Source organism: Nyctibius grandis, chromosome 2, assembly GCF_013368605.1.
Source record: "Nyctibius grandis isolate bNycGra1 chromosome 2, bNycGra1.pri, whole genome shotgun sequence".
NCBI classification, from domain to species: Eukaryota; Metazoa; Chordata; class Aves; order Nyctibiiformes; family Nyctibiidae; genus Nyctibius; species Nyctibius grandis.
In genome coordinates this window covers 51,592,108-51,605,588 of record NC_090659.1, presented here as the reverse complement: position 1 = coordinate 51,605,588, position 13,481 = coordinate 51,592,108, and the positions used below count along the sequence as shown (strand labels likewise).

Below are 13,481 nucleotides of genomic sequence, written 5' to 3'. Positions count from 1 at the left end.
CAGTGGAAACTGAACATTGTAATGAGTTTTTTGTATTCTGGGTGAATAGAACAAAATGTGTATGTGTGTTTTTTGATACGTAGCAGCAGCTACAATATGCATTACTACAAAACTGAGGAACTAGGTTTTTATGCAATTTTTCATTTCTAGGTTAACTGTGTAACTCATAATTCAGTGAACCCCGTTGAAAAATGTAATCTTTCTGATAATCTGTAGATGGCCTGTAATGCATCATTGAAATGCCACTGATGATATTACTAAACATCTGATTGATCAAGCATTGTTCTTCCTATGCAGAAGCTTCAGTATGAGCCGGGGTGGATGGCGGAAACGAGCTGGCGATGGCGATGGCTGGGGAATATGGGTAAGTTCAAAACCAAGTGGGTTTTGGTTTTGGTTTTGTTTTTTTTTAAGAGGTAAATGGCAGTGTGGTTTGAAAGGGTTTACAGTTTTGTTATATATGCTAAAGGTGTGCTATAAATTAAAACCTTCTGATTCACTTGAAATTAAGTTCAAAATAAATTTTTTAAATTGCCAGGTTTTGAAGCCTTTGTTCACAGTAATCTGCTAAATTGCATTATTAATAAGTGCAGACCCTTGAATAGCTTTAAATCACCATTTAAAACTAAACTAAATAATTTTTAAACTATTTATGGTTGTCTCTACCACATTCTATATAGTTGGACAAACAATAACTGAGGCATCTAATGTATATAAGTATTTACAATACTACTGTCTCATATATATTTAAGAACTGAAAATAAGTGGAGCTTAATGAATATTCTCTGCATTATTTCTGTAAGGAATGAGCCTCTGATTTATCATCCAAACTTGCATCATTCGCTTATTTCTTTTTTCTTATTATTCTACAAGAATTTTTATATAGACAGAATCTTTTTCTTATAGAATAATATAAAAGAAGTATGAAATAAATCCTGCCATATTAGTAACAAGATGCAGTTATCTTGTAGCTAAGAATTTAGGGTGGAGGATTTGCTGTTTTTCATTTGGAGAAAGAATATGTCTTCTGTATATCAACCAAAATAGATTTGAAGGAATGCTGCTTACCTGACCAGTTTCTGTTCGTAAACATAAGAAAATAAGACTAGCATCATGGGTGTCATTTTGTTTTGTTTTAACTTAAAAACTAGGGTGGGTACATGTCGGCAAAGGTTAAGAAATTGGAGGATCAATTCCGGTCAGAGTCAGCCATACAGCACCAGAGGGATGGAAATTCATCAAGTATCTTTAGTGGAGTCGCCATCTATGTCAATGGCTTTACAGGTGAAGCTTTTACTTTTTTAAGGATCCGTTCTGTTTTGTTCTAGTGTCTGTTTACCATCTTAAGTGGAGTAAAGAACTGTAAAACACATGAGTTTGCAGCTAAGTAAATATATAACCATTACTGTGTCTTTCATGATTAAGGTTTTCAGTATAAAATCAGATTTATGTTCTGAATATAAGTATTACTTTACTAAATCATTTACATGGTCACTGATAGGAATAGTAAATTTTTCACCTTTCTGCGATCTTACTATTTGAAATGAAACCTTTTAACTTCCTCCATACTTCTACGTATATTAAATTTTTAATTTTCCAGACTATTTATGGTTGCCTTGGACTTGGAGTGTATGCATTAAATTTATGTTTGGGTGGATATGTTGGGGTTTTCTTGCTCGCAGTGACATAATGCTTGAGACAGCGATCCCATTAATAGTGGAAGGAGGAACAAGAGAAAACGCAAGACATATATATGCATTGTCTGTGATGGACTGATAGTGTATGTTAACTTCAGTAAGATTTTTAATCTACAATACTTATGTTGATATTTCTCCTGGGTTCTGTAAAGCAGCTTAATGACTTTTTGAAACTTCCCAGAAGGCTTTTTCAGGGACCTATGCCAGGAATGTTGTGACTATTACATAACTGTTGTGTACAGGTTCTGTGGTATGGAGCAGTGCTGGTTTGAGTGCAGGGCTCAAACAGACTGAAAAAGGTTAAGGTGGACATGTTAAACTGTTAATGCATCTGAATCAGTTATTTAATACAGGCAGTTTGCTTAGTGAAAATCTAGTATTTGCATATTCTTCAAGGTACTAATTCCTAAACAGAGCTCTACGAGATGGTTGTCCAAAAGGCTGGAATAGGAACACTTGGAGATGTGTGGTCTTTTCAGTTAAAAGTTAGAGGTATAATCAAGTGTTAGAAATATTTTGAGAGTTGACAGTAGGCTACTGGAAGGAATTGTAACTGTATTCTGTAAAAAAATTTTCGTCCTTCTTACATTGATAAACTTCTATTTTTTTTTTTTTTTTTTTTAGTAGCTTGTGCCAGATTCACTATTCAAAACATTTTATTTGTGCTGACCCAAATCTTTTGGTGCCAGTGTGACACCATTGCAAATGTTTTCCAAAAACTAAAACTTTTTTTTCCCCAGTTCTGCTTGCAAAATAAGTATTGTTTTTAACATGATTGGGGGATAAGAAGAGATGTTAGTTTTTAAGGTATTCGCTGTTCCCTGCAGCAATTCAAGAATAACCTGGTAAGGAAAGAGTGAGTTAACTGCTTCAGTAAATCAGAAATTGTATAGTAGGAGTTCTGTGCTGTTGCTAAACTCTTTTGATATTTATTCTTTTCTGAGTGTAAACTGCTCTACCAAACTCTGGTGAAAAGATAAGTGAGTTAATCTAATTTTGTGTTACGTTGATGTAAAATGTTTTTAATGTAGTTTAGCATTAAATCTACTGAGTACTTTTTCCCCCCTTCGATCATACATGTTGTGGAAAGATCCTCTATAACAAGTACAATGTTTACATTTTGAATCAGTCTCTTCAGAAACACAATTTTCTACATTTCTTCAGAAATGTTTTCCTGATTTGTTCTTTGAAGAACTTGTAAGTTTTGTCAGGAGAAAAACAACAGTTTGCACTCTTTCTGATCATGGCATCATATTTCTCAATTAAAGTTGTTTTTCTTACTGTATTTGCTGACACAAAACAGGAATATTTCTGGTTTTAATTTTATAGATCCCTCAGCTGATGAATTAAGACGGCTAATGATGTTGCATGGAGGCCAATACCATGTGTATTATTCCAGATCAAAAACAACTCACATCATTGCCACAAATCTACCAAATGCCAAAATAAAAGAATTGAAAGGAGAAAAAGTAGTTCGGCCAGAATGGATCATGGAAAGGTAAGTTTAGGTCTACTGCTTTTGGAGACTTCTCCTTTTGGGAAAAAAAAAAAAAAAATCTGGAAAATCAATATTATAGAAGATGGCATTTTGAGATTATGGTTCAGTTAAAAATAAATCTGTCCTTGCAACAACTGAGTAAAAATACCACTGTTACATTGAAGATGTGCTTCTTAGTGATTGTTCCTTAAGAAACAGTTTAACTAAGAACATTCAGAAAGTCTCAGGCATATCAGGAAAGTGAACATTATCCTGTTCATTCCTTTTAATACCCAATTAATTGACTAGCCTTCATCTCAGTATGTTTGAATAAGTACCAGGTGATTGTTTTTTAACCTCTTGCCTTGTTCATTGCCTAAGTTTCATTCCATCTGTACAGAAGAATGTCAATTGAAAAGCATTTTCATAAAATTGAAATTAATCCATCTAAACATTTATTATGTTGTCACTTTGTAACAAAACAAAATTTTAAAAACCCCACAAGTTTTATTTACAAAGAATTTATGTTCTTTGGTTCCTCCATGCACTGGAATATATAGGATCAACTAAAGTTGTCCACAGGTTCTTGAAAAAGACGATAGCCAGGCTCAGAGCAGTTAATCTGGCTTGCATCTGTCTTCTTCCATCTAAGGAACCCATGGGAAATAGAACAGGCAGGAATATGTTCTGGAAATCATTCTGTCAGTGTCATGCTATTCTTAACTAGCCCCCTTCCTAGACAACCAGCAGAAGCAGGCAAGGAACGATTCTGCATACATACTTGTAAAATCCTTTTTGCAGTTCATAGTTTTGGTTTGCTGGTTTGGATTCAGCTGTTTCATATCATGTATCTTTAAGGTAAATTTTTTAAACTTTAGTCAGAAATGATACGTTCCTCAGTTTGAAAAAGACTTTAGGTACATTTTTTAAACCGTTTTAGGGCCTCAGGCATGAGTTTAAGGACTTGGAAAACTTGTAGTAGGTGTGTCTCTATTTGAAAGATGTGGCTGTTTTCATTGATGCCATTAAAGCTCATTATGGTTTTAACCAAGTTGGAAAAATCAGTTTGTATGCATTCAGTAGAGACTTGCTAGAACCTAATGTATGAAATCTCCTAAAATTTTGCTTATGATATCTTGTGTTCAGGTTGTGCATCTCCTGGTTCTGGAAGGTTGTACTGTAGAATAAGTCAGAAGAACTGAGTATAGACAGATACATGGGGTTGGGCACAAGTTGACACTGTCTCAGTAGAGCAGGGTTCATGTCAGAATCTGGAATAAAAGCTGATTTCACAGCAACCCCTCATTTTTCCCCTTTCTCTCAGCAGTATTGAAGAACACTCATTGGTTAAATACTCCATCTCTGTGTATGGAATAATAAACGATGTTCTCCTCAGTAGATCAGCTGGTGAAAATCAGTGCAGTGGATGTAGAGATTCCAAATTTGTTTAATATTTATGTGCACGTCATGTTAGTGCGGTATGATGGATTTGGTTTTTTTTAGTTTGTTAAGAATCAACCCTAAAATATTACTGTCACAAATTGCTGGTAAAGCAGTGTTGTTAGATCGTCAGTCTTGTCATTCAAGGTTGCAAAATGAAAAGGTCGTTTGTCTGTGGAGCTTTGATTTATTTCTTTGTGTGCAGACATTGTGATCTAGTCCTTAATTGCATGATCACATGCTATCTTTTTTCACTATGGTACCTGCCACATTCACTTCATAGAAAAGACTGAATTCAGGTTGCAAATTGCTAATTCATTGTCTTTGTTTTTTGCTGCTTCTCTCTGTAACCCTGTTCCTTACTTAGTGCATGTGACTTGTATTCTTTGCTGATAACAGAATGAATAATTAATTCCTGTCTTTTATTGGTGCTTATCACTATAGCATCTGTCTGCTTTCCAAAGATTAATGAATTTACCATGGCACTTACTACAATGGCTATTATTTTCATTCTTTGTTTGACAGCCCCCAAAAATACATTAAGGTAAAACACCAAAAATGTCAATAATTTGGAATATGCTGTGTGAACTATGTGAGATAAGATTTTTCAGAGTTACTTATACAAGGTTGGTAAGGCATATGTTGAAGTTCATTGGTGCATTAAAAGCTTTGCATATTCTGAACTGTGAACATTCTGAACTATGGTCTAAAGTCAGACTCTCATAAAATGGTTGTTAAATGCAGGTAGCTCTAGAATTTTGGTTTAATTAGCATCACATAGAGATCCTGTGGTAACAGTAGTTGCGAAATCCAGTATTGCAGAGTAATGTGTGGTTGCTTCAGCGACAGAATCATTCTTTCCTTGTTTCGTGTTTTTGCTGTATCTCCATTTCTGCAACAAATGAAGGAAGACACTTGCAGGCAGACCTCCTTTCTAAATCTGGAGATTTAGATTCCTTTATTTGAAAAATACACAACACAATTATGTAGCTTGGAAAGGTTGTTGTGCAATGTCCAATAGAAGCCAAATTAAGGTTATTTAGGTGGTTTAAATTTTGACATAACCTGTTCTGAGAGCTTGACTTTCAAATTTGAATATTCTTCTAAAAAACATTCTTTGACTTTTATAATAAAATCACTTCTCAGAGACTGAGGATAACTAACCACTAAAATGAGCTACCAGTAGAATTTCTGGATTTCTTATTTTGATTTTCAAATGGAGTGAATGGTTTTTCTAAAGATCTGTGTAAATCTAACACAAATGTGAAGAAAATAGTTTAAAGTAATTTCCCCAGAAAAACAAAAAGTTAGTCTGGTACATCACACTTCATTTCTCTTTTCTGCAAAATATTTGATAAATAAAAGCTACCAGTCTTAAACCAGTACAGTTTTCAGAAGAGATGCCATGTTACTTTAACACAGTAGCTTTTTTTTGGAAACTAGAAATATATTGAGGGGGAAGGAGATGGCTTTTATAGCTATACCAGAAGCAAATGGAACAGGCCTGCTGTTCAATGGCAGGGCAACCTCGTGACAAAGGATATGGAAAAAGTTGAGGTACTCAATACTGCCTTTTCTTCAGTGTTTAGTGGCAAGGTGTACTTTCATGCCTTGAAGGCTTGTGTGCCTAATGGCAGAGCTTGGAGAAAAGAAATGCTACCAAAGCATAACTAATGGTTCACTTAAGGAAACATGACATTTACAGCTCTACAGTACTGGATAGAATGCATCCAAGGGAGATGAAGAAGCTGGCTGATGTCAATGCTACACCACTCTGTCATCTTTGAAAATGCATGACGATCAGATAAGATTTTCCAGAAGTCTGGATAAAAGGCGAGTGTCATGCCTGTCTTCAGAAAGGGAAAGAAGAAGGATCCAGGGAACTGCACTGTGACCAGCTTCACCGCAGTCACTGAAGACTATGGAAGATGCCCTCCTGGAAGCTGTATCTAGGGTGGCAAATCATGCCTGACCAGCCTGGTTATCTTCTGTGATGAGATGACCAGACCAACGGGAAAGCAGTAGATATCATTTGCTTTGACTACAGTAGGGCTTTTGACACAGACCTCCATTGCATTCTTCTGGTCAAGTTCGGGAGATATGGATTGAATAGTGGGCTGCTAGCTGGGTGAAGAACTGGCTTAACTGCCTGGCTCAGACAGTGGTGGTCAACAGTTTGGAGTCGAACTAGCAAATGGTTACAAGTGGCATTTCTGAAAGGTCGATACTGGAGCAGATGCACTTTAATGTCTTTGTTAACAATGTGGACATTGGTGATGCAGTGGAAGTACCTTCAGCAAGTTTGTTGATGATGGCAAATAGAAGGGAACAGTTGATATACTGGAGAGTGGGGCTGCCTTTTGGAGAGTCTCAACAAACTGGAGGAATAGGATGACAGAAACTTTATGGAATTCAACAAAGTCAAATGCAGAGTCCTGCACATGGGACAGAATTAATTTCATGCAACCAGACAGGCTAGGGACTCACTGGCTAGGACACACCCTTGTAGAGAAGGACTTGAGGGTCCTGGTGGACTACAAGTCGACCATGGAGCAGCAGTTGTGCCCTTGTGGAGATAAAGGCTAACAGCATACCGGCTCGCATTAGCAAGACTGTAGCCAGCAGGTCAAGGGAAGTGATTCTTCCAATCTATTCAGCACTTCCAAAGCTACATCTGGAGTTCTGTGTCTGATTTGGGGCTTCTCAGTACAAAAAAGATGCTGACAAACTGGAGCGAGTTCAGAGGAGAACTACCAACATGAATAAGGGCCTGAAACATATGATATATGACAAGAGGCTGAGGAACCTGGTTTTGTTCTGCTTGGAAAGAAGAGTAGGAGGGGATCTGATTGTTGTCTTTCATTACCTATATGGAGGTTACAGAGAGCGTTGAGCCAGATTCTTCTTCAAGATGCACAGCAAGAGAACAAGAGGCAATAGTCGCAAGTTGCAGCAAAGAAAATTTTTACTATCTGGAAAAGATTTTTCGTAGTGAAAGAGAGTAAGCAGTGGAACAGATGCTTAGAGAGGTTGTGGAATCTCTGCCCGTGGAGATATTAAAAATTTGGGTGGACTCAGCCCTGGGCAACCTGATCTAACTTTAAAGATAACCCTGCTTTGAGCATGGGCTAGAGACCTCCAGAGGTCCTTTCCAACCTAATTTTTTTAGTGATTATGAATTCTGTGATCCAGGGAGTGTAGAATGGGGAAAGACGCTGAATGATGCATTTAAAATTTGATTCCTGTTGCTGCGTCTTAATACAATTTGAAAAAAAACCAAACCAACTGTGTATTGATCTCGTAATGCAACTACTCCAGTAGCTAAAATCTTGGTATGAACAAGTTCTTAAATAAATGTGGTTTTTTGTCATCTTGAAATTGCGGTGATGATTTTGAAACATTACCTGGGTGGCTATGCACCCAGGTTCACGCAGTGATACGAGAAACAGTCTAACAAGGCATTGTAAAAGCTTAGTTGCTGCATCACCACTTTCTGTACAAGAAAGCTTTGGAACTCTACCATGCATATTTTTAACTCTGTTTGGCAATGTTTAACATAAATGATGTTCCTTTATGAATGCTATATGTTCATGTATCAAACAATATTTAATTGACATATTTTTAGGGCTGTTTTTACCATCCCATTCCCATAGAAACCTTACCAGGTCTCTACGTATATGCCTAACTAGTTTTAATTTATCTAATTGGGAAATGTGATCTCCCACTATATTCTTCTCTAATTGCTGCAAGAAAGCTCCTAAGGGCTTTTGTTCTGCTGTCTGGCTCCCTTGACAGTAGTACCGATTTGAGCTAGTTAAAAAGCACATCTCCAAGAGAAAGCATTCAGGTGTTAAAGACCAGGAAAAACAGTATCTGTCACTGGGCTAAATTCTCTTTAAAAATTTGAATCCAGTTGTATCTTCAAAACTGAATGCTAATATTAAGCTTCTTCGATATGAGAGAGGTTCGTCTGCTGCAAGAAGTTTCAGCATCTCTGACCCAGTGTTCAATATGAAGAGTTGTATATGAAGAAGCGGTGGAAGTATAGGCTGGGAAGGCTGTTACCTCTACTGCCGGCAACAGGTGTTGGGGTGGAGAGATGAAACCATGCTGTGGTGTATTTTTGAGAGGATTCCACTTCAAAGTCCATGACTTCCCTAAGGAATTTAGCAGTTACTGAAATATAATTGCAGTTTCAGTGGAAGAAGAAAAATAAGAAGGAGAAACAGTGGAACACGTAGGACAGAACAGGAATGATTGTGGTAGATATTTATGGAAGGTCTATTTAGAAATTATTCTTCTGTCTAGCTTTCTTCAGTGAATTTTCTCACAAGAAGGGGTAATTATCCTTTTGGAATGAAAAAAGTTGTTCCTCCTTAATAGTGAACCACATCCTAGCTGACCACCTTCAAATTCTACCCAAATTTGCTTGGAACACATGCATTTGCATTGTTCCAAGTTAAAGAGCTCAGTCAGCATTGTTAATCACAGAATCAGAATCACAGAATCAACTAGGTTGGAAGAGACCTCTCGTATTATCGAGTCCAACCTTTGACCTAACACCACTGTGTCAACTAGACCATGGCACTAAGTGCCATGTCCAGTCTTTTCTTAAACACCTCCAGGGATAGTGACTCCACCACCTCCCTGGGTAGCCCATTCCGATGCCTAATAACCCTTTCTGTGAAGAAATTTTTCCTAATGTCTGACCTGAACCTCCCCTGGCGCAGCTTGAGGCTATGTCCTCTAGTCCTGTTGCTAGTTGCCTGGGAGAAGAGGCCGACCCCCACCCCGCTACAACCTCCTTTCAGGTAGTTGTAGAGAGCGATAAGGTCTCCCTTCAGCCTCCTTTTCTCCAGGCTAAACAATCCCAGTTCCCCCAGCCGCTCCTAATTAGCTGCTCCTCATGTTCAGTTAGAATAACCTGGACCACTCATCAGTTTGTTTTTTGACTGGACATTGTTTATTTTGGTGTTGAAATTAAATATTTGGGGTTTGTTTGTGTCAATTGGAGAAGATAAAAGTGTGTAGGCAACTGACGAACACAACTGTGCAGATATCTTTTGTAGTACCAGTCACCACATCACAAATTACTTTTCAGTTCAATCCAGTTAGTAGTGGGAAGGGGGTTGTGGAAGGGACTGCAAGTACATATAGCAGAACAGCAAAAGGTAATGACAAAAGTAATAGTTTATTGTACATGAGGTATTTTTTTAGAATAGGTTGGGTTTTTTTCAAATGTCTTAAGTAGTAACCTGTTCCTTTTTTTTTTTTGTTTCAGCATTAAAGCTGGACGTCTCCTCTCACACATTCCGTATCAGCTTTACACCAAGCAGTCAAGTGTTCAAAAAGGTCTCAACTTTAATAGCATAGGCAAACCTGAAGATGCCATGCCAGGTCCAAGCAATATAGCTAAAGATCTCAACGGGGTGTAAGTGTTTCTGATCTCGTAATGCAGATGCTAATCATTCACCTCTAGTGGGTTTGCGTTTATAACTGTATAGCATTTTTGAAATTCATTTCAGCTTTATAAGAGGGAAGCTCTGAGGCGCTGAAATTTAAAAATAAGGTATAGCTATATAAATGGTTGAGGACAGAACTACAGTTACCTTGACTCCAAGCCTTGTCTCTAGTCTTTGGACCACACATTGCTTGATAATGTGACCTAGGAGTCCTAGGATGTAGCACATCTGTATGGAAGCAGCAGGCATACGTTAAAGGATTCTGACTAGTGAAAAGTAAGTGTTTATTTCAAAAACAAAAAGCTGGTATGATTTGATTACTTTTGCTAAAGGTGCCTAGGAACAAACGTAAATGCATACTAGCTGTTAAGTTCTTTCTTTAGCTGCTTTTTAAAAAAAAAGTCACAGCGTACCTTATGTGTGTGAACACCAAGGTTTAAGTCACACTTGAGAGAGAAGATGGATTAAAAATCCATTTACAATATGAAAAATTCTTCTAAAAGACCTTGAGAATGGAATAGAACAGAAAGCACCAGTGAAACTCTTAACTGCAAGAGGAATTGGAGTTTAGAAAGAAACCTTCCACTTGAACAGACTGTTCTGTAGATATTTTTTTTAAGAGGGTTCCTGCATCTTTTTCAGAAGCACGCTTGTTGTTTAGAGGCAAGAATCATAAAATTATAGAATGGTTGAGGTTGGAAGAGACCTCTGGAGGTCATCTGGTCCAACACTACTGCTCAAACAGGGCCCAGGATACTGTAAAAAATACTGTACTTTGTGATTTGTAAAGGTGATCTTGTTCTTCCACAGTCCAGTTCTGCGTAATGCTGAGGAGACTTTACCACCTGAGTGGGATTTGTCTGTGTTTAGGAAAAATAAAACCAGTGCCACAAAGTGAATATCCTAAGCAGTATTTCTTACCCATATTTTAAACAATGTGTGATACAGGCACCATCACCTCTTATTATTGCATTGTTAATGTTTTTTAAATGAGAAGAATATTGAGACTTCCAAAAATATCAATTTAGTCTGAAAAGCATGAGTTTAAAAGCCTGCGCTGTCCACTGATACTAAATATGTACCACTGGATATACCATTTTCAACCATGCAACTCCTCAAACATATTATGTTTAATATAATTTATGATTGTGATAATCTTAACCAAATTGTTGTCACAGTTAATTGGCTTTCTGGTTTCACTAGTATACTGTGTAGCTAATTATTTCCCACCTTTTTTTGTGAACTTAAATTGCTAGCTTTGGGAGTTGGGAGCGATGGTTGTTTTTTTCCAGCAAATCAAGAGTATGCATAACTCTTGAAGGTTTAGGTTTTAATTCCACTTAGGGTTTGTTACAGAGTTAATTTTTTGAATGAAAGCTTTGCCACTACACTGTCAGAGTAAATGTAAATTGCCAGTGCACTTGTGGCAGAATACTTTGTTTTATATGCTTAAAAGATGAAAAGTAGTTTCTTTGGGATTTTGTCAAAAGCTAAGAATATGTTTGATTTATAGATCTTGAACAGATTTTTCCTTGAGAGAAGACAAAATAAATCTAACACATTAATTAAAATAATTTTCTAAAAAAATAAAAGTTTTCTCTGTATACTTTCTTTTTTCTTTGTTTGTTTGTTTGTAACTAGATAAGGAAGATCACATCTCTTGATAAAAAAGATAACTCCTTCTGATGGTTTGCATATTCCTGCACCATTCATGCTGTCCATGGTAGTACAGTTCTGTTAACAAATAAATAATTATTGTAATGTGATTTGAGACTGCTGGTCAAATTAAAGGCCTTGGAAATAGCATTTCACATGAGCATGAATTCGGTCACTCCCATGTAAACCTCTGGTAGTGCTGCGTTAATAATAATACCAAATCTGTGAAATCTTTTGTAAGGCGATACAACGTTTTGTGACATTGAAAGGACATGGCTCAGAGTTTGAGATAATTATCTTGAGAATGTAAAAACCACTCAAGTATGTACTGATAACAATTAGGAAGATAAATACTTAGCACTTGAAATGACCTGTAAATGTGCCTTTTTTTATAAAAGATATGGTATTAAATAATCATATCTGTTTCAGAAATCATATTAAAAAGTGTGAGATGGAAAACGAGATCACACCCAATGGAATAAGTAGCTGGAATGAAGAAGAGGAAGAAGAAAGTGATGATTTTGGATTTACGAAGTTGCAGCAGATCCTTCCTGGACGGAAACAAAATGGGATTCAGTCTCACAAAGACAGCACTGCCATTTTTAATGGACACACACACACTTCTACCAGTGCCTTAAAGACGCAGGATTGCTCGGTGCCCTCCGGCAATGGTGTTGCAAGTAGGTTCTCTCCAGGCCCTGTGCAAGAGGACGGGAAGACTGAAAAAGGCATGGTTGACTTTAGAGACTGCACAACGCAGCAGTTGCTGCAAAGCAACAAAAATACAGACTTTTCTTGGAATCCACATAGGACTATGAGTAATTCATCCTCGTCTTCATCTTTGCACAGTAATACTAAAATAAATGGTGCTCACCACTCCACTGTTCAGGGGCCTTCAAGCACAAAAAGCACTTCTGTACCTACTGCTAGCAAGGCAGCTTCCTTACCTGTGTCCAAACCTTCAGACTGTAGTTTTATTTCTGACTTTTATTCACGTTCAAGGCTGCATCATATATCAACGTGGAAGTGTGAACTGACAGAATTTGTCAACAGCCTGCAGAGAAAAAACAGTGGTGTCTTTCCAGGAAGAGAAAAATTAAAAAAATGGAAAGCAGGCAGGTCTGCTCTTAAAACTGACACAGGTAGATACTTGTTTAAGAAGGTTTATGTTGAGAAGGTGCCTTATATCTTTGTACATTAAATGTCTAACTGAGACTAAGTAGGTTAGTATTTGATATTCACATTACAGTCAGGTTATCTGGAAAAGCTTGATGACTTTGATGCACTAAAAACTAAAGGATCCAACTGCTTTTGGTTTTGTTTGTTTGGGTTTTTTTAACTTAAAATGTGACTTAATGTGATACTCTGGTCTATATTCAATTCCTCCTTGTAGAAGTAATATTCCTGACTTTACCAATATACATGGATTGATCAAGAGGAAAAAATATTATATACATCTAAATACGCAAGTCTGTAGTTGCTGTGTGAAAATCTAAAGGGAAAAAATAGAAGAAAAAACCTTGCTGCTTATAGTTCAGTGTGAAAATTAAAAGATGAGTAACATTTGGAAGTGAACTAAAATCTAAATTTTTTTTGTTAGTAGGAGTTTTATATACCTCTGGATCTGTTTAAATGGGTAGCAGTGTCATATGAGACTTCTGAACCTGGCTTGTCACAGAAGAGAAATGTTTTATGTCATTACGACAAGGGCCAAAATGAGATATGTGTAATTCATGAGATTCAGTGTGC

At 36.9% G+C, this 13,481-nt stretch overlaps 1 protein-coding gene across 4 annotated transcripts in view; it reads left to right on the top strand.

Moving 5' to 3' along the window:
* Positions 1 to 13,481, top strand: part of REV1 (REV1 DNA directed polymerase) — a 62,304-nt gene that overhangs the window by 13,867 nt on the left and 34,956 nt on the right. For 3 of the 4 annotated variants that reach the window (XM_068425364.1, XM_068425363.1, XM_068425362.1), the window contains exons 2-6: positions 298 to 364; positions 1,152 to 1,284; positions 3,027 to 3,195; positions 9,896 to 10,045; positions 12,162 to 12,874. In XM_068425364.1, coding sequence (XP_068281465.1) covers positions 308 to 364; positions 1,152 to 1,284; positions 3,027 to 3,195; positions 9,896 to 10,045; positions 12,162 to 12,874 — 1,222 coding nt within the window. In that variant the 5' untranslated portion in view covers positions 298 to 307. The remainder of the gene's footprint in view (positions 1 to 297; positions 365 to 1,151; positions 1,285 to 3,026; positions 3,196 to 9,895; positions 10,046 to 12,161; positions 12,875 to 13,481) is intronic. The other variant, XM_068425365.1, reaches the window with a different exon arrangement.